The 27,318-nt window shown below is 39.2% G+C and overlaps 1 protein-coding gene across 1 annotated transcript in view; it reads left to right on the top strand.

Moving 5' to 3' along the window:
* The window catches only part of csmd2 (CUB and Sushi multiple domains 2), an 896,539-nt gene that overhangs the window by 741,140 nt on the left and 128,081 nt on the right, over positions 1–27,318 (top strand). Inside the window, exons 43-46 of the mRNA XM_073034487.1 lie at positions 7,324–7,512; positions 9,015–9,161; positions 23,522–23,710; positions 25,462–25,647. Of these exons, the coding sequence (XP_072890588.1) occupies positions 7,324–7,512; positions 9,015–9,161; positions 23,522–23,710; positions 25,462–25,647 (711 nt within the window). The remainder of the gene's footprint in view (positions 1–7,323; positions 7,513–9,014; positions 9,162–23,521; positions 23,711–25,461; positions 25,648–27,318) is intronic.

The raw sequence follows: 27,318 nt of genomic DNA, 5'->3' as shown, positions 1-27,318 counted from the left end.
AGTGTAAGTACATAGAGGTGAACCATAATTGGATTTTATTGATTCCCTATCCAAAATGTTAAGTGGTCATTGTCTCACTGAATAGTTAACCACAAAGAAAAAAAACAAATTGACTACACTGAGGAAAAATCGAGGCGAGTTATTGTTTTCCATAGATCAACGGTCAAGTGTTTGTGTTGATTCTTCTCATTTTTCTACTGGGTGTTTTCAACATATGTCACTTTATAAATACAAAGTACCTTAAGGTAATTAAAGTGCCAGAATTTCCTGATGATAACTGCTGAATGACTATCGCCCAGTAGCATTCATGTCTACAGTGATGAAGTACTTTAAGAGGTTGGTCACATCTGGAATTAACTCCTGCCTGAGCAAGAATACGGACCCACTGTAGTTTGCCTTCCCTCACAGCAGCTCTGCAGTGGACACATTTGCAGTAGCTCTCCACTTGCCCTTGGACCATCCAGATAAGAGCAATATGTACATCACCCGATGCCGTTTGTCGATTACAGCTCGGTGTTCAATACCCCTCTGGATGTGCATGCTTAGCTTACCATTCTACTCTCTGAGCACTCATGACAGTAGACCAATGCACAGCTATAAATTGACCAATGACACCATTGCTGTTGGCGGAATCTCAGATGGTGACGAGGAAGCACCCAGGAGTGGGATGCATCGGCTAGTTGTGTGGCGTTGCAACAACAACCTCACACTCAGCGTAAGCAAGTCCAGGGAATTGATTGTGGACTTCAAGAAGGGGAAGTCGGGAGCACAAACGCCAGTTTTCATTGAGGAGTCTGCAGTGGAAAGAGTGAGCAGCTTCAACTTCTCAATCTGTCATGCAATACCCCTCCCCAAAAAAAGGCTATATTACATTTGAAGTTTGAGGAGATTTGGTATGTCACCAAACACTCGTGAAAATTTCTACTGACAAACACTGAAGGGAATTCTGACTGGTTGCATCACTCCCAGACATAGGTTCACAAGAGGCTGCAAAGAGCTGTGAGCTCATCCAGCTCCATCAAGGGCAGCTTCAAAACAAGATGGCACCCTACTCTAAAGACCCTGATAATCTGGGACGTGTCCTTTTCTCATTACAACCATTATGGAGGAGGTACAGGAGCCTGAAGACCACCTCCCTGACTCATCAGTTTAGGAACAGCTTCATCCCCCCACCCACAAACTTCTGTATGGTCCATAAACCATACCTTGTATTCCTCTGTTTCATATTTGTTAATTTTTGTTACTTATAATCATTTTTATACCTTGCACTGTACTTTTGCCACAGAAGAAGAAATTCTGTGATATATGTCAGTGATAATTAACCTGATTCTACTTTTATCTATTGTTTGATGACAAAACAACTCGATTGTATGGAAATAGCATATCAAGAACATGGATCTAAGTACATTTGTCCTGAGTGAGATACTTGCATGCAAGGAGAACCTAATCAGAAATTCATATAAATTTCTGAGGTCCCTTCAAAGTGCATTACAACTAATATGCTTCCAACGTGCAGAAGGAAATTCAGGACATTAAGTGCACTTGAGTGACCTTGGCAATACACCAGCCATTTGAATATTGCATTGCACAAGCTAACTTTATAATAGACACATATTTAATAGCGTTGTAAGGATTTATAATGAGAATAATCATGAGGTAAAGAGAATGAAAACTTTTTTTTATTCTCAAAATAGATCTGACTTCTGGGATTTGTGACATTTACTGATGACCCTGGCACTTCATTGAAGGGGCAGATTGTTAACTGTTGAGATCACTGAAGTAATTTATGAATATATAAATTGAACAATGTCAATAGTACAGACACTTCAATGAATTTATTGTCACCTTTTTATGCAATTATTATAATCCCTTTAATTGGCTCCAATTTCCCTCTGTGATTCATTCTCTCTCATTCTCTTTTTCTCCCCCCCTCTCTCTCTCTCCCTGCCTCCCTCCTTTACAGTACAGGTGACTCAGTTTCAATTCCCAGCCTTGTACGTTCTTCCCATGACTCCATGGGTTTTTTCTTGATGCTCCAGTTTCCTCTCACAGTCCAAAGATGTTGCAGTTGGTAGGTTAATTGGTCTATGTAAATTTCCCTGTGATTAGACTAGCATAAAATCAGGGGTTGCTGGGCAGCATGGCTCGAAAGACTGGAAAGGCTTCTCCGTGCTCTATCACAATAAATAAAAAAATATAAAATAAAATTTCCGTTACCTTCAGCTGACACCTCTTTTCTCTCCCTTTCTTTCCTTTTCCAGTGTGTGGTTTACATTCTCTGATGCTCCCCCCTGTCTTTTCCTCCTCTCTTTGTGTCTATTTTTAAGTGTGCATGCACAACTCTCTCTTTCTCCCTCAATCCCATATCCACCTCACCCCCTCTCACTGCCTTTCAATTTTATTCCCCTCCTCTGCAATGCCATTCATATTAAAAGCAACACGCACAAAATGCTGGAGGAGCTCAGCAGGTCAGGTAGCACCTATGGAAGTGAATAAACAGTTAACATTTCAGGCCGAGATCCTGCCTCAGGACCCATTCATATTAAGGTCAGCCTTTACTATTATCTATCATTGTTTTTCTTTAAAATTAACGATGATTTACTTGAGTTCCAGTTTAGTTTTCTCTTCTTATTTCTTTCTCTGTTATTTTCTACGCTGCATCTCACCGCCCCCCCCCCCCCCCGGTGTTGCCAGTGTTTTTCTCCTCCCTCAGCCTCCCAGTGAAAGACATGGTAGAGGTCATCTGGATATCCAATAAATAGAAACCAAGCATCTGGGCAAGTGCACTGTAAGCTTCTTTTTTTGAAGTTGCAACATTACCTCTCAAGGTTTAGGGATGCACGTTGTCTATTCAGACTCCCGCTAATGTTCTCGACAATCATCGCACAGTTGATTCAACAAGGTCTGTCACTTCGGTATATTAAGCAGGAGACACAAGTCGATGTACATGATGTGGACCTCACACAAGCAAATAGACATAGTCATGACCACATTCATGCCACTAATTCCCTTTGAAAAAGAAAATGCATCAGGGCAGAAGACGAATGCAGCATTCCAAATCTTTCCAAGGTCTGGCTGACCTTCTAAACGCTAAAATTCCATTTCTCCATGAAGACACAAAATTTCAACATCACTTCAGATTCTGGACTGAAACAAGGCAAAATAAGGGGCAGGACTCATCAAGCTCATTGGACTCCATTTCACAATTAGCCTTTGGGGAGACTTCAAGTAAAACAAAAGTGATTTGTGACTTATTTTCTGGGGAGCGGAGAGTTGGGGGGAGAGGGGGAATGAACAAGTTATTTGTGAACTATTCAAATTGTCGCTGTGAATAATTGATCAGGGCCACCAGTTCCATTGAGTACCCAGTCCACGTGTCCAGTGATAGCTGTCAATGCTGTGACTTAGTTGAACAGACCACTTGCTTTGGACCGCAACTTTTTTTGAAAGTGTTGCTTCCTCAGAAGTCTTTTTTTGTTAATGATAGATCACTTGAAGCTAAACGCAAATATAATTTCAGGATGCTTGTATCACATAGGACTTTGGAGAAATAAGAAATTAACTTTTATTGAATACAATACATTTAATTGCTGACACTTTGCAATAGTTCAACTAAGTTAGAAGTGTTTTCTTGACGATTTTCATTTCTACTCAGTGTCGGAGGTTTCTCACTTAAGTGTCCAGCAATAATCAGCCAAGATTGATGGGTTCCAGTTGCCCTGATACTGCCTCTCCATGCTCCCAAAGTCCTGGGGAGACCTTTCACCATGCTTGTCGCTGACAGCGCCAGGATTTGCAGGGAGGAAGTCTAAATGGGAATGCAGAAAATGAATGTTTAGTGCCATGTTACACTTCGTGGTTTTTGTATGCTTGAACCATGTTGTCAAACAGCTGCATGTAGCTTGGAGCTCCGTAGTTGCCAAGAAAATCTTCAGCATCCTTGAGTGCCTTCCATGTGATTTTCTCCAGTTCCACTTGTAGTTCTTCTAATTGCCTGCCATGGATGACCTGTTTGATTTGTGGACCAACAGAAATGCCTTCCTTCATCTTGGCATCAGTTATTCTGACTTGAATTATGAATTGAAATAACAAGTATAGGTGATTTTTTTTTCAATGGGTGAGTCATCGGGAAATTTTTTGGTGATTTTCATAATCAGCAGCCCAAAATCCATAAGATACACACAGAAGTATTCAGGAAAGAAAGTCTTTGTAATCCAGTGTTATCAGTACTGCAGTGTGCACTTTCTGTAGCTACTGCTATATAACCATATAACAATTACTGCAAGGAAACAGGCCATCTCGGCCCTTGTAGTCCATGCTGAACGCTTATACTCACCTAGTCCCACCGACCTGCACTCAGCCCATAACCCTCCATTCCTTTCCTGTCCATATACCTATCCAATTTTTTTTAATGACAAAATCAAACCTGCCTCTACCATTTCTACTGGAAGCTCGTTCCACACAGCTACCACTCTCTGAGTAGAGATTCCCCCTCATGTTACCCTTAAAGTTTTGCCCCCGAACTCGCAACTCATGTCCTCTTGTTTGAATTTCCCCTACTCTCAATGGAAAAAACCTATTCACGTCAACTCTATCTATCCCCCTCATAATTTTAAATACCTCTATCAAGTCCCCCCTCAACCTTCTATGTTCCAAAGAATAAAGACCTAACTTGTTCAACCTTTCTCCATAACTTAGGTGCTGAAACCCAGGTAACATTCTAGTAAATCTCCTCTGTACTCTCACTATTTTGTTGACATCTTTCCTATAATTTGCTGACCAGAACTGTATACAATACTCCAAATTTGGCTTCACCAATGCCTTGTACAATTTTAACATTACATCCCAACTCCTATACTCAATGCTCTGATTTATAAAGGCCAGCATACCAAAAGTTTTCTTCACCACCCTATCCACATGAGATTCCACCTTCAGCGAACTATGCACCATTATTCCTAGATCACCCTGTTCTACTGCATTCCTCAATGCCCTACCATTTACTGCTGACTGTGGTGTATTTTCAAACTATAGAGAAGATGACTGTAACATGGGTTGATCTGTGCTGCAGAATGAATCTGAATTAAATGCCTCAAGTAATATCAGGCCTAGAAATTGGATGTGTTTCACTGTTATAGCAGCATTGGTAACTTAAACTGTGAAAGATGATTGCATCTGATCTGAAATTTAACTGAGAACTGATGTGCGAATAGCAGAAATAAATGATGGCAGAGTATGTTTAATAGATAAAGATAATGTGGGAATATTAATGTTGTGGCTCTGTTACCAGACAAGTAAACTGGTAATGAACAATGTGAGGTAATAACCCAAAGGCATGAGTTCACATCTTATAACTGCAACTGTGGAATTTCAAAGTAATAATTAAATCTGCCATATGAAAAGCTAGTATTACTGACAGTGGTCATGAAACTGTGAATTAAGCAACAAAAAAAGAAACATTTTGTCTAACTCTAAAGGAAGGATATCTGCCTTTATCTGGTCTCACCTGTATGTGTTTCCAGACCAATATCAATGTTCATTTCATTTTTCAATCTTTTTATTGATTTTCAAATAAAGAATATACAAATCAGAGGAGGAGTTAGGCAAGTAGTTAATATAAAAGACATATAAACAGCAATAATGAAAACAGAAAGTATATAATGTCAAAATCAAATAGGTAAAATATTATGCTGTTATTATTACAATGGTAAAAAAAAAACTCCAACTCCTCATAGCAATCATAAAAATAAGATTGGAAATTTTATTGATTTAAAAAAACCCATTAACTAAACTGAAACAAAAAAAGAGAAAGAAAAAAAAGGAAAGAAAAGAAAGATTGGGCAGTCCAATTGAGGATAAAATTAGAAAAAAGAGAGAGGAAAAAAAAACACATTCTTCCAGTCATCTCCGAACTTTCATGGATAAGGATTTTCCCCAAAGAGAATAAAGAAAAATAAATAAATAAAAATAAATTAAATCATGTGAAAATATTGAACAAAGGGTCACCAGACTTGTTCAAAATTAAAGGATGAATCAAATGTCCGGCTTCTAATTTTCTCCAAGCTTAGACATGACATAATGGAGGAGAGCCAATAGCAAACAGTAGGTGGGTTAGATTCTTTCCAATGTAGCAAAATTGCTCTCCTAGCCAGTAAAGTTGAAAAAGCTATCACATGTTGGGCGGAAGCAATCAATGTTGAAGACAGCTAATTGTCTTTTGAAATAGACCAGCAAGTCAGATGTGATACAGCTTACAAGTAATCAAGAGATAGCTTCTTTACAAATTTCTCAATGCAACTTAGTAATGTTTCATTAATGCTAATCCTGCCCACAAACCTACATTACCTGAATGAATAAACAAACACTTCAGACTGTAATTATTCACAATTCTACTCACTTCATCGATACTGAATTCAAAAGGAGCAAACAATATGTCTATTTATTCATCTTATTTAGTCATACAACACTGAGTAGGTCCCCCACTGTCCCAGCAAGCCCAATAAACCCAATTAACACTAACCTAATCACAGGACAATTTAAAATGACCAATTAATCCACCCGCATCTGATTTGAAACTGGACTGAGAACTGACTATTATACAAATAGGAAAAATAAAATATGGCTGAATATGTTTAACTAGATAATTATAATGTGGGAATATTAATGTAGTCTACAATCTTTGGACCGTGGTAGGAAAACAGAGCACCCAAGGAAAGCCCATGCATTCCAAAGGGAAGAACTCCTTAAAGATAGCGCCAGAATTGAACGCTGGGCACCAGAATGCCCCAAGCTGTAATAGCGTGGCGGTAAATGCTACGTTACCGTGGCGCCACAGATATCATACTGGCAACTCTTTGTGGTGGCAGAAACTATCCTTCTCCTCCATGAGTTTTAATTTCTACAAAATTAAGCCAAAGTCAGTGCAGATAAGCATCAGGATAGCTCACGTTATTCATGATAAGAAGAAGACAGAGTAAGTGACGCTTGGGCCATCTCCCAGGAGGTTTTCAGAACTGTATAAAATCACCTGTCCTGTGCGATTTTAGCTCTGCCGCCTTGATTGATATCCTGACAGTTCAGAGTTAGGCAACAGCAAAATGAATCTGTCTGGTCAAATCATTGCCAGGGCTCCTCCTGTGAATTGTATGTCACCCACCAGTTAATTTTGTGATTTAGGGCCTACTGTTCTTGAGTAGTTCTTCAGGTATGTTCAGTTCCTCAGTTCCCCAGACAAATGAGAAAAAGGCTTTTGAAGATGTTTCTTCGCAATTGATTTTCAAAGCAAAGTGATGTGATATAATTTGACGTTTGTTTATGTTGACGCAGCACATTGCCCAGTGAACGAGATCCTCATGGATTCCTCAGGAGTCATCTTAAATCAAGGCTTCTTCGGAAATTACCGGCATTTCCAGAGCTGCTCATGGATTATTAAAGTAGATCCAGGCTACAATGTTACGCTTCAGATTGAGTTCTTTCAAAGTGAACGACAGTTTGATGAACTGGAAATATATGATGGTAAATTAATAATATTTAATATTCATAATTCTGATATTAGCATGCTGTAGATATATTGCACACAATCATTTTATAATTGTGCCTTAATTGGATGTCACTCTTTCTTCTGCTGTGGAGAATAATGCCTTTCTAAACTTTAGTTTCATGGGCCTTATTAATCCTCCATTACATGAGCTCAGATGTTGTTCAGCTGTTCAATTACCCAAACAAACAGAGAAACTTTCAATCTTGATGCTATCGGAAGTCTTTATGTATTTACTCAGATGTGTGAGAACCCTGGCATTACCTCCATATCCCCTTAGAGAGAGGGCAAATATAATATAGTTGCCACCACTCCCAGTTAGATACTTATCCCAATCAGAACAGTTGAGAAGTCTGTTTTTCTCTCTGCAGATACTACCTCCTGAACGTTTCCTGTACATTCTGTTTTTACTTCAGATTTTCAGTATCTGCGTTTTTTAAAAAAGTTCGTTCTGCAGGATTTAACTCAGCAGAGAGTTCCAGAGCATGTTCTTTCCCTCCCTCAGTTCTTCCCCTGCCCTTCGAACTCCCCACATCTCCACCTGCCAGACAGGCCAGCACGGTGAAAGATGTAGCAAGACAGATTCCTTATGCTATTGACAGTATGGCAGGCAAAATCAGAGTCTGATTAGCGCAAGAATAATTTTTGCAAGTGAATTATCTTTGGTCAGTTATCTGATTATGCAATTTATTCATGTATGTGATTTGAGTTTGCATTGTGGGCAAGTTGACAGTATTATTCTTTTTGAGTGTTAATTGGGCTACTCCAAGCGAATCTCAACACATTTCAAGTCAGATTTTAGACACTACTTTTAATTGTGAACAAAATTAAAGAGTTGTCAATAGTAGGCCACACTTATATTGTATGATAGTCCTTATAAACAGATTGATGTTGACTGAAATATCTAATGGATATCGAAATAAGGGAAGAAGGCCATCCTCTCATGTTTGAGCTTAATTTATAGTTTCATAGTTATCTGGCACCACTCAAACTGTTTGCTTCCAAGTCAGCTTCCTTCACTCCACTCATATCATTCAGACATTGTACTGGAACGTGACTGTTGGCATCGCAGCCAAAGTCTGGGCTGTCCTTAACAAGGTCCCAGCTACGATTTAGTCTTCATATTTTCTGAAGTCAATTACCTTAAAATTAAGGTTATGGAGATTAATATTCAGGTGGTTGAAATTTGCATATAGATTATTCTTTTAAATCTACATAGTTCTGGCATAACAAATTGGAATCTTGAGAAAGACACACATTACCTTTCAAAACATTTTTTTTTTCCACGTCTCCACTTTGAGATCTTCTAATTTAGCCACAGCATTTTCACAGTGCCTTTGATAAATTCTGAGAATGGCACTTGGAACAGCATGGTGGAAAATTAATCTGTCATTTGAGTGCAAATGGAGGATGCTGTTACATTGCATAAAAAATCAGATAACATCTATATGCCTAACTCGAATGCTATTGTTATCCACAGGTCCCTCAAGTCAGAACCCCCTGCTTATCTCTCTCAGTGGCAATTATACATCTCCAATTACAGTTATCAGCTCAAGCAACAAGGTTTACCTCCGCTGGTCGTCTGACCATGCCACCAACTGGAAAGGATTTAAGATAAATTACTCAGGTTAGTAGCGGGATGGCTGAAGTCTTTCCACTGATGAGAATGTTACCTTGGGCTTCAGTGTTAACCACAGAACATAATAAAAGGATACCTCCAAGAGAATTAATTAAACATAGTTAAATAGAAATGGTGATCTTCATGGGTCTTGAATTCTCTTTCACAGTGTACTACTGCTCTGCTCTAATTTCATTGCCATTGAGTCATACCTGTGCGTTTCTGTTTATATCACCATTGAAAGAGTTCCTGCATAAGTGAAGAAAATTGGAGAAAGTATCCTCTATTTGCTTTCTAATCGGCAATCAGTGTAGCCATTTGCCACACTATTAGGGGCGGCATGGTGCCATAGTGGTTAGCAACAGCACTTTACAGTACCAGCGACCCAGGTTCAATTCCCGCCCACCGCCTATGAGGAGTTTGTATGTTCTCCTTTTGGCCATGTGGGTGCTCCAGTTTCTGTAGACATACCTGTTAGTAGGTTAATTGAGCATTGTAAATTGTCCCGTGATTAGGCCAGGAGTAAGTTGGGAGTTGCTGGGCTGTGCAGCTCAAAGGGCTGGATGGGCTTATTCTGCGCTGCATCTCAATTAAAAAAAAACAATATTTGACACAAAAAGAATATTCAAACAGAAAATACACTAAACGGGTCAGGTGTGATATCTTGATGATGTTGGGTAAAAATTGGGTTCAGTTCAATATCTAGCATCGTTACACTGCCCACAGTTTTGCACTGAACTAAAGGCCAAATTCCTAGAGTGAGACTTCCGATTCAGAAACAGTGGGTTATTTCACAACCAAAGCCACCAGCAAAAATGGCTGGAATGAAAACCTCACTGACAAAATTAAATCATTGGGAACGCTCAGTACCCAGTCTCTTTGGTTTTCAGTTGATATCAGGAAATGTGCCACAATCTCACAGTATTTGATGAGAAACTACCACTATCAGAACATGGCATTAGGCGTTGTGTGAAACGAGGCCATTCTCTTGCAATTGAGGTATTTCATCAGCAGGGAATGGTGGGTGCTGTTGTCTTGACTGCACCCATTTAATAGCAAATTGAGGTCTTTGTGGGAACTTCGTAGTCATGCAAAATCAATACTTTTCCATTGATTATCACAAGGATACTAGGCTGTGCCTCCATCCTCACACTTTAAGTAAATGGATGTTTGAGGTGTGTTCCTTTCCAATAATTTCTCTTTTTGCTGATATGGTGTAGGCAGATATTGTACCCAGAATACAGAAGTACCGCAGCCATCAAATCCAAATAAAAGAGGGTATAACCCAACCAGAATCAACTTAATTTACAGCCTACATGCAGCATTTTAATAAAAAATATTGTCACCTCTTCAACTTTATTTTATGACATTCTGAACAGGAGAGCTGGAAGCACTGGTTCCTGTCCATCTCTTCACTTGGATAACCTGCCAACTTAAAAAATTCCAATTCTGTACATGAAAGTGCCCCATAAATCTGCCTGTCAATTCAACCAAAATGTAGCCAATGCAATTACTATTCATAAAAAAATCACCATTCCATTGAAATTAATTTATTTTTTCTTACCTTTTATGTGTGCCCATAATATTCTTTCATGGGAACATCAGAGATAAAAGTTAAAGGAGTCACGTAGCCTGTTCATCCTGCCTGTCACTCAACCATGGTATTCTGATCTTGGCTGCAGCTCTAATCTCCTGGCTATCCCTATAGGCGTTGGTTTCCTTCTAGACAAAAGATCTCTTTCTTGCAGCATTGAATGTATTTAATCTCTGTCTCCACAGTTGTCCGTAAAAAAAAACCCTGTGAGAGAAGAAACTCCTCTCAGCCTTCTTTCTCCATCATGCCTCCTTTTACCTGATTCTCTGATAAGGGGAATTACGCTCTCAGCATCTTCCTTCTCCAGCACTCTCAAGACTTTGAATGATTTGAGTAGAATCACCTCCTATTTTTCTGAACTTGATGGAATTTTTACCAACTTTATATATCAGGAGCCACTTTCATCCCAATAATTAGCCTAATAAACTGAGCCATTTCCAATTAAAGTCTATCTTAAATAGGGAGAGCAGAATAAAAAGCTTTCCCTTTCATATGCTCCAACCAGCACCCATACAGGCGTAATGAGACCTCTGCCTTCCTTACGTTTATATTTCATTTGTTTGTGAAGAAGCCAGCCATTTGCCTTCTGAATTATCTGACACACCTGCATTCTGGACGGAATTACACAACAGACTGCAGATGCTAGAAATCTGGATCAACACGCACAAAATGCTGGAAGAACTCAATAGGTCAGGCAGCATCAATGGAGCAAAATGAACATTGAGATTCTACTCCATACTATATAGAAAATTCTAAATGAGAATGCAATCCAAAGCTCCAAATGCAATCCAAATGTCATCTAAAAACTATAGAAGGCCAGCTCCACACATCATCTGATAGTATGGCTACAATAGTAGGTTAAAACGTTCAAGATCACAGGTATAATTTGCTTTTGTGCAAATCTATTTTGAACATAACCTGCCTATGTAGAGAGTGCAACTTTTTTAATTAAAGCAAGAACGTTCCTAAAATTTTTGCATTTTCCTCAAAAACTTAACAAGCTGAAAGAATGTGCACATAAAAAGCTTGTTCAAACATTTATTTAAGTTCAAAGCCTGGACTCTAATGCAGATGAGGTTGCTCTGGTGGCAAGATTAAGTTGCCATGTTGGAAACAATTTGCCCCTGTGGCTCCATTCTTCAGTTCATCTAAGCTCCAATTTTCTTACAGCAACAGTGACATTTTTTAGATTCTGAGCCAAATTTTGTGCTTCTACTCAGAGTTTCCACCCATTGGTGACGCCTTGGTTTCAAGTAGCATGAACAGGAACAAATACTGGTGTGTTTTCCTTCATTCTTTACTGTCAAAAAATTAGTCTTTGCACTGGGGGATGTTTTGAAGTCAAGGACATCATCAATCTGCCTTATAAACAACAAGGTAGAAATGGCAGGTTGTGAAATAAGGTTGGCTTGATTCAGGCAGTAAGAATCTGAAAGGTTTACTGACTTGACTTTAATAATGTTATGTATGTGCAGAGCAAAACCAACAGCAGAGTAGTACAATTAAATGTTTTTACCGAGTCATATTAGTAATGGTACACACTGGACAACTCTGTAGTGTGGGAGCGACAAAATGGACCCACTGAGAGGAAAACATGCACTTGAAAACCCACAAACAGAAATGAGAAAGGGAAAGAGAGGAAACCCTCTGCATGTAGGAGGTCCAGTCAATTCCTTGCATGATTAATCAGTTACAGGTAGTCCCCGAGTTACAAACATCCGACTTACGGACAACTCATACTTACGAACCAAGGAAGGAGAATGCCGTCCGCCATTTTAGGTCGTTGCCATTGACACCGTGCTGAGTGTTTAATTTTGTATTTGGCTTAAATTTTTCTTAGTAAGATTCACCCTGACCCCGCCTCCCCCGTTCCAGTCGGCTGGTGGCGCAGTGAGATTAGCACCAGGCTGGAGAACAGAGGTTTCCAAGTTCGATTTAGTGACAGACTGCTCCCGTGATGGGTTGATGTCGATCCAATGACTCCTGTATCATCTGTGCTGGGTTGATGTCGAGCTCACGACTCGACATCGTAAAAAAAACACTGCCACCTCCAGTTTAAATTCCCACATGGAATATTGTGGAGGATCAAATACTCAAACCCAGCACAGCCCCCACTTGTCCCATTTAACCTGTCTCAATGCGGTGGAGTTTAGGACCCAGGGAATTCAGTGTGGTGGTCCTTAAGACCCAGTGGACCCCAGGAGCCGGCGCAGCTCGGGACCCGCCGCCCGCAATGTTTCTGTTCCATTGACAGGAAGCGATCGCGATTGAAAATAATGTAGAAATGATAAAGCAATCGGAAAGAGGTGAAACACCATGGGGCATTGGAAAAGCTTTAGGCTACAGTCGGTCAACGTTCGGAACAATTTTAAAGGATAACGGATAAAGTGAGAATAACGGAGCATGTGAAAGGCCCTGCCCTGATGAAAGCTACAATTATTACTAAGCAACAAAGTGGTTTAATTATTGGGATACATATATTTCTTAAGTGTTTTATATGCATACAAAGGTAAAATATATACTATATACTAAGACAAACGTTTGACTAACTGACGCTAAACCGGATGTACTTGTTCTGACTTACTTACAAATCCGACTTAAAGACAGACTCAGGAATGGAACTCACAAGTAACCCGGGGACTGCCTGTACACAACACATTGTCTCAACAAGATGTGAGATAGCAGTAGAATGGCTGAGGAGGGATTTAAAGCAATGATTTTTCATGCCTGAAACTTGATCTGGAGAATTATTAACACCTAGCCACCATCACTACAGCAACACCACACAGCAATACCTGTTTTAATTTCTTAATAAATCTATTCTGTCCTGAAACGGAGAACTGTACAAGATGAAAGAATGGGCAGATATTTTGTTACACATGCATTTGTAATTTCTTCTTCTAAGCCCAACAAGGCTTGAAGATTTTGTTTAGAAAACTTGAAATATAAAGAGAGAACTGAAAATTCATTACGAAATTAGCAAAAAAATCAATTAAAATAGATTATTAGGCTGTATAAAGATATTCCAACTTTGATTTATGTTCCTAGCTGAAATAGCTATGTCAGTGGCTTGCCTTTATTTGAACAGGGATTGGTTTATAACTTTACAACTAAATCTTTTATTTATTTATTAGCATTTTTGAGGCCAAGTCATTCACCTTAGTTTTTCCATATATTTGCACCCTGAAGTATTATTTGGGTAAGAGGCCTGTATGGATAAATTAATACATCTCCTTTTCCACACATCACCCCAGACACATATTCCTGCAGTCTTATCCGTGTTTTAAATATCAATGTAATTGTTCTATGCTGATATCTAAAGCTGACATAAGCACAAGGACAAAGCCATTAATCTACAGTATTAGTGTAAGCAGCAGTGTGAGATGAGGCTGGGAGAAAGTCTATCACTGGTCGATAGCAATTTCACATTACAATGTCACAGCTACGATTAACAACCTTTTTAAACACAATGTGATGATCAGACCAGTGCTGAAACAATGTTTGCTGATGCACGAAGCTGTAGAGGCCAAAACAGATGATAAACAATTTCAAAAGCAGGTGTGCATCAGACTCTGCTGAATCCCTTTCAGAACCGCAGAATTGAAGGACAATCTCAGTTTGCCAGTAAAACTCCAGCTTGCATTTATAATTTCTTTGTTAATATTTGTTTATATCCCAAAGAATTTCACAACAGACAAGCAGATTCCAAACCCTCAGAACAGGGCTAATCATAATGGCTGAGAACATGATGAAAAATCTGCTTCAAAAGGATGATTTCACATCATTAATTGCCTTTAAGGAGGTGGAAATTGTTTGCATTTTTGAACTATTGAGATCTTTCTGCAAGGGATGGAGGGTCCACCAGTGTCTAGACCCAACAATGCTAAAGCAATAGTGATCTGTTCCTGAGGCAGGTTAATGGGGAGTGGAGAGCAATGAGGTTTCAGTGGAGCACTACAAAAGTTAATTAACATGTTAAACTCTAACATGATCATTGGAATAGAGGGAGATTGACAGTGGTATTCCTGAGGACAGGAATAAAAGAAAATTAGAATTATTGTCTCTACAGCAAACAAATCCATCTCTCTCCTGACTCTCCCATTCCAACTTCAGCAAAAATTGCAAGGACTTCCTTGCCACTAGAACTTTAAGCATCTAGGGAGATGGTTGTCTTCTTCCTTTCATGTTCTTTGTCTAAACTTACCCTTAATAGTTCCTTCTGAGATTATCCTGAACTTGCATCATGTTTGGTATTCCCTAATTTCTTCCCTCACATTGTTTACAATCTTACCTTGTCCTTGAGGTCCATCTCCTGCTCCATGATGCCATTCTTACAAACTTGCTGCCCACTCACCCTACTTTCCTGATTTTTTGAGGTTGCTAACCACTGTTTCTCATTTCAAAGAAATTTCATTACCCATCCTCTTAACATAGCATTCACTGAACAATGCATTGTTGCAAATACTGGTCATTCTCAGCTTCTTCCCTAAAAGGCATTAAAGATGCTGTTGCCACTGAAATCCATAAGCATCCACCTCAATGGGCTTCAAACATAAAATCAGTTGAACATTCCTGCCATTGTACAACTTCACAAAGTCATTGGTGACCACACATCCAATCAAAACAACAGAAGAGCCTGACGTATCTTCTCCTGACTACAGCCCTCGATAAGCTTGGCTACACATTCATGCTCTGGTGCTTCTCCTCTGTTGTCCAGTTTAAAAGGACTATGTTTCTTTCTCATCCAGTTAGTTATGGCCAAAGAATGATCTGCACTGTCTTCTGTCAATGCTCTTACACTCTTACCTCTGATAGCCTCCCGGTATATTGCACTTGTCTTCTCGCGTTTATGTTCCTACACTTTGTCTCTCGGGAATATAATTGAATATTCAATGTCAGGTCTTGGCTGTGTTCTTTTAACATCTAAGTCCACCTCATCATCACATCAATTGACACATCTGGTATCTAAGTTGCCAGTTAACTCATCCTGCATCCAGTACTGAATAAGCAGAAACTTCCTCAGACATTACTTTCAATCCCTATTAAAATCTTCCTTCTGTAACCATCATCTTATCCCACTCCCTGATAGCTATATGAGACAGTTAGTGTAATTTTTGACTTTGAGGTGACTTTCAAGGTCTGAGTAGACACAGCCATAACATAATCAATTCTATCCATGCATGAACCTCATCTAAGACTTTGTTTCTTCCAGTTTTGACTATATCTGAATCCCGAACCCTATTAGACTTCTAATTTATGTCACGTGTCATTCACTAATTTGCTACCAATTTGTGATTTTCTATTTAGTCATTAATCATTGAAAGTGGCAGGAGAGTTACCTAAAAAAAAATAATTTCGCAGCATGCAAGAGCTGTTAAACCGAGGCACAAAGCACAAAAGTATTCAGGATAAACCTTCACAACCTGTTGGTTTGGTCACAACTTGAACATTGCAATCAATTCTGGTCACTGGAGATACATGAAGGCCTTGCAAAAGATGCAGGGAAAGATTGTCCATGGATGAGAGCTGATGTTGATGTTGTTCTCCTTGGAACAATGTTAGTTAAAAGGAAATGTTCAAAATGAAAGGGATGATTGAAATGAAGAAGGATCCAGACAGAATCAATGGAAGTCCTCGATGACAAAGGATTTAAGGTGATTGACTAACTAATCAACGATGTCAACTGAATTTTGTTATGATGAATAAAACATCTGGAATGATCAATATTTAAATGAAACAAGGTACAGGGTGAGATTAGCTGCATTTATACTTGCTGAGGACTTGCATGAACCAGGAGATCGGAGTAGTCTCCTCTGGTGTTGCAAAATGCTTCTCCTTTCCATCATTCACCCCAGTACCCACTGAAGTACTCTAATTCCCATGTAAGCCTTATCACAATTATCAATGTCTCACTCTTGTTTTCAAACCTTCCCATGGCAGTTCTTTCTTTATCTATATATATCCCAGCAGGTGTAGAGTCCTCTGTTTATCGGTGTTTGTCTAATTCCTGAAATAATCATTCCATTACTAGCAGTTTAGCTTTGGACCTCAAATTTCCATGGCACAATTCTGTAATGGCCACTATTCTCCTTTTTCTTCCTTTAAGTCGCTCTTTAAAACTTGCCTCTATGCCCAAGCACACTTTTGTTTTATCTTTTCAGAAAGACCATTAGACACAGGAGCAGAACTAGGCCATTCAATCCTGGCTGTTTTTTCCTTCCTTCTCAACACCATTCTTCCACCTTCTCGCTGTGAGACCTTTGGTGCCCTTACATGTCAAGGATCTATCAACCTCCTCTTTAGGTATATCCATTGACTTGGCCTCCGCAGCCATCTGTGGCATGAATTCCACAGAGTCACCACTCTCTGGCTAAAGAAATTACTCCCTCCTCATCTCTGTTCTAAATGGATGTCCCTATGTTCTGAGGCTGTGTCCTCTAGTCTTAGACTCCCCCACTATAGAAAATATCTCTGTATGATTCTATCCGTAGTTTTGTTTACTAACATTCTAGTGAATCACAGTAGAATGTCTTACTGCATCAAAAGTGTTACATGAATACAAGTAGTTGTTGAGACTTATGTAGGATCAAATATATTTTTGTTGATTGATCTAGGAAGACTGCTAGCAAAGTTTGAACTCATACTGCACTGTATTCTGCGTCCAGCACGTCTGATATCATTGAGGACACATACCAAGATCTGGGTCACCGAGTCAGGGCACTGAAATAAAATTACTGAATCAAGAGAAGAAGGAGTCAATTTAAAAAAAATAGTCTCTGAGCCATTTGAAATTGGCTTGGAGGGCAATATAAAAGCAAATCTCATGAAATAAGCCAATCTCGGGTTTGGACGAACAAATTCAGGTAATGCAGGAAACGCTAAACAGGTTTGCAAGTATCTGTGGAAGGAGAAACAGAACATTCATCTTAGATTAGATAAGAAGAAAGATCTAGATTAGAAGAAACAGTAATTAAGAATCACTTACAGAAACCTTAGTATTCCATTGGGGTTGCAAAAATCATCCAAGGGAGTGTGTGTAATTTAAACTTAATTACAAAACTTGCACCGCTGCCTCATTTTAGGTCCTTGGGCAACAGTTCTGGCTGGTGATGGTGTCAATTTCATTCATTCCAATTGGATATTAATAACCAGCAAGGGATTGACTGCAATGCCTTCCTGAAATAATTATATTTCAGTATGAGGGTAAAGTTTTTCAATCATCCTTTTGATAGGATCTGATGGCAGAAGATGAAAAAGACATGCCAGGAAGACCAGTTGGCTCTATAAGTAAATTGATTGAACCACACATTATTCTACTAAATAGAATTGACTGCAGAGTTTGAGTATGGCAACATGGCAGTACTTGAAAGGATCTGCCTTCTGTTATTCTGCAGGGAAGCAAATGCATATTATTGCCATCTGTTGCAAGGAAATCTCTTGCCAACTCTAACTAATGTGATGGCAGTGCCAAGGAACTATATCTTCAACATTTCTTCTTTAGCCTTATTCCAGATTACTGGTGGGTCTTCTGCAAAATTAGTTTTCGTTGCTGTCCCCCAAGGTGTCAAATGTGTAATTGATTCCTTGTTGAGTATTATTAAGGCCTTCATCTCTTTGCCATTAAATATCAACAGAAATGTTGCCCACCCGTTCAAACTCTTTGGATTCTCCAGAAATGTTGTTCCACCATCACTTTATGTTTAATTCTAATTTTAAGAAGGTGCATTGAAATCCAAGCTTGTGATCTGAAGATCTTGCTTTGTTCTTAAAGCGAGCTTCCATCATGTTCCTACAAGGGCTTAATTAGATGTGATATGATTTTGGATTAAGCTTGCCAGCTTTGATCAGTAATTTAACAGTGCTGATAGTACTGGTAAAGGTATAGGTTTCTCCTCAATGCTACAGTCAGGCAGGACCTACAGGAGGCTTAGGTCCCACACAACCAAGTTCAAGAACCGTTATCACCAGGCTCCTGAACCAGTATAAATAACTTCACTTGCCTTAATGCTGAACCAACTCCACAGGCTAAAGACTCACTTTCAATGACTCTACAACCTATATTCTCAGTATTATATATTTACATTTTTATTATTTGTAAAATTTTCTTTTGCACATTGGCTGTTTGTCAGTCTTTATTATTTATAGTGTTTTTTTTTCCCAAATTATATTGCATTTCTTTATTTTCCTTTAAATGCCTGCAAGGTCAGCTGGTGGCACAGTGAGATCAGAGCCGGGCTCGAGAACGGAGGTTCCTGAGTTCGATCCAGTGACAAACCGCTCCTGAGCGCGCTCTCCATCCGTGCCGGGTTGATGTTGAGCTCACAACTCGACCTCGTAAAGAAAACACTGCCATCTCCTGTTTAAATTCCCTGGCGGAATATTGTGGAGGATCAAACACCCAAAACCCAAACCCCAAGAAAGTGAATCTCAAGGTAGTGTGTTGTAACGTATATGTACCGGTACTTTGATATTACATTTACTTGAACTTTGAGGAGGCTAGCTTGATTTTATTTCTTGCAAAATATCACTCATCAAACCCCAGGTGAAAGCTGCAAAAGTGAAAGTTCCAGGTGAATATTTAGAATATTTAGAAATACAGAATATTTATAAAGTGCAATGAAACCTTAAGATTTGTCAGAAGTGTAGGCAAACTCCATCATTGCATTTCCACTTGAGTATCACATGTTGTCTCAAACTGTTTTCTTATATAGTACTGAGAGAGTAGCCATGTAGTCTTCATGCCTTCAATGCAGCTAGTTCTGCAGCAATAATACCAGGAAATTGTATCATGGCTGAAGAATTGAGCAATAAACAGCAACATGGTGGGCTAAGAAACTACGCAAAGTTATCATGCTTGACAGGGAAAAACTGTTACTGCAAATGTCCATGAAAAATTGTTGTCAGGTGCACTGATATAAACTTGTTTTATATAAGTGGATAATGTGTGGTTGGAGCTTTGCTCAAACTCAGAATTCAATATACTGTAGATGTTGAATTTGCAGTTTTCTGTGGCATCTTTTGCTTTCTGATGACAAGGGAATTTAACTTATGTCAAAATCACTCGCAAGCTCTGCTATATTGGCATATGAGACTGGTGTGAAGATGCTGATCACTTGCATTCATTAGTATTGAGGAACTGCATTTCCACTGGGGTGTTTGAAAATCACCTCTGTTGCATTGAGGAGGAAAAAAATCTAAAGCCTATTTAAGAATGCCAAATGAAATTATGTATCAACTTAATATTATCCCCACCTGACTTAAAAACATGTATACGTAAGAAATAGTCTCTTTCATTCTTGTAGTTTATTCGTGCTGACTATTGCAAAAGAAAATAACAGTTAGACTATAAGACCATTACATATAGGAGCAGAATTAGACCATTTGGCCCATCGAGTTTTCTCCACCATTTCATCATGGCCGATTCAATTTTCCTCTCAGACTCAATCTCCTGCTTTCTCCATCTATACCCTTCACACCCTGACTAATCAAGAATCTAACAACCTTTTTATGGCTTAAAAATACATAAAGACTTGGTCTCTAAAGCTATCTGTGGCAAAAAATTTCACAGATTCACCACTCTCTGGCTATAGAAATTCCTCCTTATCTCTGTTCTGAAAGGACGCCCGTCTATTCTGAGGCTGTGCCCTCTGTCTCAGACTCTCCTATCATAGGAAACATCCTCTCCACATCCACTCTATCAAGGCCTTTCACCTTTCGATAGGTTTCAATGAGGTCACACTTCATTCTTCTAAATTCTAATGATTACAGGCCCAGAGGCATCAAATGGTCCTCATATGACAAGCCATTCAATCCTAGAGTAATTTTTGTGAGCCTCTTTTGAACCCTTTCCAGTTTCAGCACATCCTTTCTAAGAAAAGTGAAACAAAACTGCTTACAATGCTCCAAGTGTGGCCTCACCAGTGCTAAATAAATTCTCGACATTACATCCTTGCTTTTATATTTAGTGCAGAAACAATGACTGATCTATTGATTTCCGAAAGTGATAATTGATGAGCAGGTTGGCAGACATAGCATTTTCACCTGAACTGTGTTGGAAGGGTGAGGGTGACATTGCCATGGAGAATGACGTAAGTATTTTATTGCCATGATCGGGCATTTGTACAACCATGATTTTGTTTGCCAGAGATGTCTTCTACATGTTTCTTTGGATTTGAAGATACCCAGTCTCAGATCAGCTTCAGTAGTGTGCATGTGTACGTATTATGTGTTCGTGTCTGTCTGAATTAAGAGCAACTCCAGAAGCATCTTCTAACGTCTATTAAAAATAGATTAACAGGTCATTCATCTGATTGTTTGTGAGATCATGGCTGGTGGCAATATTGCTGCCTACATAATAGCAACTAACCCATTCAAAGGTAATTCATTGTAAATTAAGAATTTTAGATATCTTTCAAAGCTACATTAATGATGGCCAAAATGAAAATTATCACTAGAACAGCAGGAGAAAAGAAAGATGTTAATCAAAACTTATTCCACAGTTTCAAAATGACTCCTGACGATAAGCTTATTTTTTTGACAAGGAATGATATGTTGTATTGTTAATGTGTATAATGCTGCTCTAGTAATTGAATTTTAATTGGATAAGAATCAATTTTTCTTCCAAATGCAATTCCTTTTGCTGGAACACACACAGTTTCTGCTTGATTTACCTTTGACTGTACAGAGTGAATGTAATTACCTCAGTATTCTCAGTGTGATTTAATTGCATTATTGTATTTAATCAGTGATGCTGATTATTGCAAAGAAAACATACACTGCAGAAAAGTGACTTATTTATTGATCATTCAAAGTGATAGAAAATGATGAACAAGTTGTCAGGTACAACAGTTTTACTTGAAATAGGGCAATGTTGCCATGGTGAGTGGCGTATCAATGCTGTTGCACGATGAAGCATGCATATAAACACATAATTTTGCTCTGCCAGAGACTCTCTGATTTAGGGAAAAGATAAGAGATCAAATACTACCAATGAATTAATGTAAAGTGCATACAGCAGACTCATTTTCTCACCCTGTTATCTCCAGAGTTAAATAATGACAAAAACTTACTTCAGTAAATTTTCCATTTCTTATTCTGATTACACAATTACCACTTCTCCTCTTCACCTGCCTATCACCTCCCTTTGGTCCCCTTCCTCCTTCCTTTACTTCCACAGTCCAATGTCCTATCCTATTAGATTCCTTCTTTTTTAGCTCTTTACCTCTTCCACTTATTCCTCCCACTTACTTTCCTTCCACTTTCTTATTTCATCTGCACTCTCCAACCCACCCCATCTTCCCCCTCACCTGGCTTCACCTACTGCTACCAGATTGTCCTTCTCCCCCTCTGTGATGGCACTGGATTTGTTGACTGCGAAGTTCTGACTCGAATGAAGATTGTAAGACCCATCCGATATAGATAGCAATAGGTACCCTCACTAAAGGAAGGTCATACTGTAGCCACCTACTCTTCAAAGGTGAAATCACGACCCTGTATATCCTCCATGCCAAGCTTAGCTGCCAATGGCCACTATTTGAGCGACAGACCTGCTCCCTACCAATGAGGAGATACTTCCAGTAAACTAAGTAGTTTAAGCACATTTAAACTAATACATGTTCAAATTTAGATACAATTCTTAAAACACGTTTAAATTTCACGGAGGTTTTCTATCTTACAAAAGTTTTCCAAATTACAAGCTATTTCTAAAACACAAAGGGTTTCCAGAACACTGATGCAATTCCTACTAAAAAGACATAACCAACACATGACAAATAAAAGAGTTGTTTATTGCGAAATCAAAGGCAGAAGAATATATTCTAGCCACTGCACCTTTCTGTTATTCTTCTTGCGGTTTCTTGACCATTCCTAACTAAACTGACCCCTGTCTTACATTTATACTGTTTATTGCTACTTGCTAACTTCACACGCAGGTGATATTTTGTCAGGTACCTTTTCACACAGGTGCTCTAAAAGCATCTGGAGACAGTTTGCAAACACCCAAAATGAATGCTATGAATGCTGACTATATGAGTACACAAATCTTCTAACTATTGATAGATCAGCTACTTGACATGCTAAGGGACATGTATCAATCTGGCCTGCAAGTTTACTTGAACTAAATAAGTCAGCCAATGTTGTCTGGTTTGTTGCAGGCACAATTAACATAACAAATGAGAGAAAATATGCAGATTCTGGAAAACTGAGTAACACTCACAAAATGCTGGAGGAATTCAGCATCTATTGAAAGAGTACAGTCAACGTTTTGGGCTGAAACCCTTCAGCAGGACAATTAACATAACCTCATTGTCTTACACTGCATCTCTTGAGCAGCCAGTCCTATGCTGTGGACCAGCATGTCAATAATCTTTGTTTGCAAAGCCATCCTTTCAACTTCAAACTAATTATTGCTTTCCATTTACATTAAGAATGGATGACTGGCTCTTGTTTATGATAGGAAGCTGAGTAAAGAATATTGATAGGGAATTTAACTTATTGAAAAACAACTCTTTGATCTCTAAAAGTGTCAGCTGCTGTGTTAGAAAGCTGAGTTTGGCAAGCAAGCTCCCTGACCCTGGACAATGAATATCTATCTCATCTCTCCTTACCTTCTTATTCTGGTTTCTGCCCCCTTCCTATCCAGCTCTGATGAAGGGTCTTGGCCTGAAATGTGGACAGATTATTGTATTCCACAGATGCAACCTGAATTGTTGAGTTCTTCCAGCACTCTCTCTGTGTTACTTACTTCAGTACGTTTGTAATTTTGTTTTGCCATTAGCTCCGTACTGCAGCCCACCAAGTCCCCCAAGACACGGCAGAGTTCACACACCAACAGGAGGGCTACCTGGCAGCACAGTGCAATTCACCTGTGATCCAGGCTATCGACTGATTGGACAAGGTACTGCGACATGCACAAAGTTCCCCCAAGGATTTTACAATTGGAATACTATTCCCCCTCTTTGTCAAGGTAAGAAAAATGTTATCTGTCATGCGTCATGATATCAATGCTCTCTTGTAGAATTGATTTAACAATTGTAATAATAAAAGAAAAAAATCTAACCTGATCTGAACTTGGCATTTGCCAAGTCTTCAATTCTTAGCAAAATGTTGTTCTGCTTTCAATAGATGCTTTATTATTTGCTGGCAATATTCAATGAAAATTGCTCCACAGTGGGCAGGAATTTCCAATAGGGGTATAATCAGTGAAATAAGTCCGAAGTATGTTGAAAGCTGAAATGAGTCCCAGTTTCTGCACAAGCTCTGTCGCAAACTCTTCTATTCTTAAACTCTCCCATTTATCAGTACAATTAAGAGGCATACAGGCTGAAAGCTCCTGAGAACTGTCCATAAGCTCATGTTCCGTGAGTCAGAAATAAACAATTTCCCCTGTATTGGTCCATCAAATATTTTCTATGTTCATCCAAACACTACCCATAATTAAATCAATGGAACATATACCATGCCCAGTTGTTAATAAATGCTACAAAAATTAATATTACTTGTTGGTGTTATTTAAAATATTATGGGTGAACTTGCATAAAATTATATTTCAATAAGGCAGTTTCTCCCTAACCTGCTGTACAAGATTTTGAAAACTTTATGACTTTGTGAGATCAAAAAGGTCCTGGAAACCAAAGAGGCACACTATGAAAAATTAAGGTGAAGAAAATTTTGCCTCTATGGTAAAGATGGAAACTACAAGGTTTCCTGAAAGCCTTTTAAAAACTTCAAGCAATACCTGATTTATATCATTCAGGACATTGGACTGACTTAATTATTTCCCAACTGAATCTGGTGTGGGACCAGTTTTATGAACAAGAAATGCTTCCGATGAAGGGATATGGGTTCACAGAAAACACTGACAAATAAATGAACATAAAGAAGTTATAGCCAACGGTAGTAGATTGTATTCTAAACAGGAGAAAATCTGCAGATGCTGGAAATCCAAAGCAAACACACAAAATGCCAAAGGAACTCTGCAGGCCAAGCAGCATTTATGGAAAAGAGTAAACAGTCAATGTTGCAGGCCATAAACCTTCCTCCGGACCTGATGAAGGGTCTCGGCCTGAAACATTGACTGTTTACTCTTTTCAGAAGATGCTGCCTGGTCTGCTGAGTTCCTCCAGCATTGTGTGTGTCTAGTCTGTATTCTGTTGGAATCCACTTATATTAGGTGGAAATCATAAACTTCATTTCAAATTATTGTCAGCATTTTGTTAACCAATGATAGCTCAATTTTCTATGTTTTTTTAACATTTCTTATATTACTCATTCTTTAAGAAACGATGTTACAGATTTGTGGTACGTTATGATCAACTGATTGAAGTAATATTTTTCCCCTGTTGTTCTTATCTGCAATGCTTTCTGTAAGCAGAGTTTAGTGATTTTCATGCCAGATGTTGATCACAGCCAGTCTTGTTCAAATTCCAAAATTTGTTGCACAGAGCTCGCCCCAACCCCACCAAAGTGACCTACCTTAATCCTACACCTCCTCTAACTATATCAAATTGAGTCATCAACTTGTCTAAAATAGTAAATATATGTCTCTTCCTTTAAACCGAGGTGACCCACTAGATCAACGACGTGCTGTACTCCCACACAATGTTATACAGTAATTGTGTGTCTATTTATACCACAGCAGCAGTGTAAATATTAGCGAAGTTGGTCATACTGGTGCACACTGTCTCTCAGATAAAGCTGACAGATGTTCATTTTCAGCCATTTCTTGTGGCGTCCCAAAAGCTCCGGCAAATGGAACGGTCTTTGGGAGAGAGTACACCCTCGGAACGCGGGCCATCTATCAGTGCAATGAAGGATACCGACTGCAGTCTGGAGAACTGTCAACTGCCGTCTGCCAGGAAAACGGAAAGTGGAGCAATAACGGCAATCCACCACTCTGCGTGGGTGAGTGTACCAAAGCAAGTTACGTTTCATTGCCTAGGATAAGGAGTCACTACGTGAAAGAGGAAAAACAGGTTGGTGGGCATTCCAGAGGCCCACAGATCCAGCTAGTTGGGATTCTTGTTTATTACACCTTATTTTTTTCTGCCTTTTTTTTCCTGTTTGTCTCTTGTCCTGATTACACCAAGGTGATAACAGATAAAATGGCTCTAGTTATTGGAAATCAATCATTCCAGCCCCACTTTATCACGACAGGAATTCTATAGAGGCACAGGAGATTGCAGATGCTGGATTCCAGAGCAACAGTCTGCTGGAGGGACTGCAGCAGCATCTGTAGGGGGAGAAGGAATTATCAGCATTTTGGATCAAAATTCCCTGTCAGGATCTGCACACGCATCCAAGTTTCAAGCAACACACACAAAATGCTAACACGAGGAAATCTGCAGATGCTGGAAATTCAAACAACACACACAGAATGCTGGAGGAACTCAGCAGGCCAGGCAGCATCTATGGTAAAGAGTAAACTGTCGATATTTTGGGGCAATACCCTTCATCAGGACTGGAAAAAAAAGATGAGGAGCTAGAGTAAGAAAGTGGGGGGGGGGGGTAGGGAAAGAAACACGGTGGTGGGTGAAACCAGGAGGGGAGGGGACGAGTGAAGCAAAGAGCTGGGAAGTTGACTGGTGAAAGAGATAAAGGGCTGGAGAAAGGGAACCCTGACAGGACAGGACAGAAAGTCATGGAAGAAAGAAAAGGGGGAGGAGCACCAGAGGGAGGTCATGGGCAGATAAGCAGATAAGTGGGGGGTGGGACATAACCGGAAGTTCAAGAAATCGATGTTCATGCCTTCTGGTTGGAGGCTACCCAGATGGAATATAAGGTGTTGCTCTTCCAGCCTGAGTGGGGCCCCACCATGACAGTAGAGGAGACCACAGACACAATGAAAATCGGAAGTGGAATTAAAATGGGTGGCCACTGGGAGATTTCAAATTTAGTTATCATCAAAATAGACAGTGAAATGTGTCATTTGCATTAGCAACGAACACACCCAAGGGTGTGCTGGAGGTAGCCCTCAAGTATTGCCACACACTTCAGCGCCAACATAGCATACCCACAATGCTCAGCAGAACTCAGATGCTGGGCTAACAGCTGACTCCCACCAGCATATTGTTTGTTGCACACAAAGACATTTCCATAGACCAATCAAATAATCAAACATAGACTTTTTTTGTAATTTATTTTTTATTGATGTTCATCATCAAGCAAACATTTCCATAAGATGTATTTCAGATATTGTACAGATATATCATATAGTCATATTTGCCACAGATCTCCACATATTATTTATCTGAGGTATACACTTACAGGAAAGAGAGGAAAGAAAGAACAATCTAAAGGTGAAAACTATGTACAAGTAGGGAGTGAAAAGATGCCCATCCAGTGAACTTAATAAAGATGGAATAAAAAGAATTGTTATATTGGTGAAATCGAGGAGTGCTGAGGTTTGGGGCTCTAGGTGTACTCATTACAATAAAGCAGAGGAAGGGAATAGGGTATGAGACTAAACAAATTGCTTCTCTGAGAGTGTATACATACGACAGGTGAAATAGCTTTGTTCAGTATTATTTCCAAAATAAGTAAGGAGGCCAATGTTGACTTCTAAGTCTATGAGGC

The sequence above is a fragment of the Hemitrygon akajei genome, chromosome 32 (assembly GCF_048418815.1).
Source record: "Hemitrygon akajei chromosome 32, sHemAka1.3, whole genome shotgun sequence".
NCBI lineage: Eukaryota > Metazoa > Chordata > Chondrichthyes > Myliobatiformes > Dasyatidae > Hemitrygon > Hemitrygon akajei.
The sequence above is the reverse complement of the archived record's forward strand: the minus strand, read 5'-3'. Positions and strand labels throughout refer to the sequence as shown.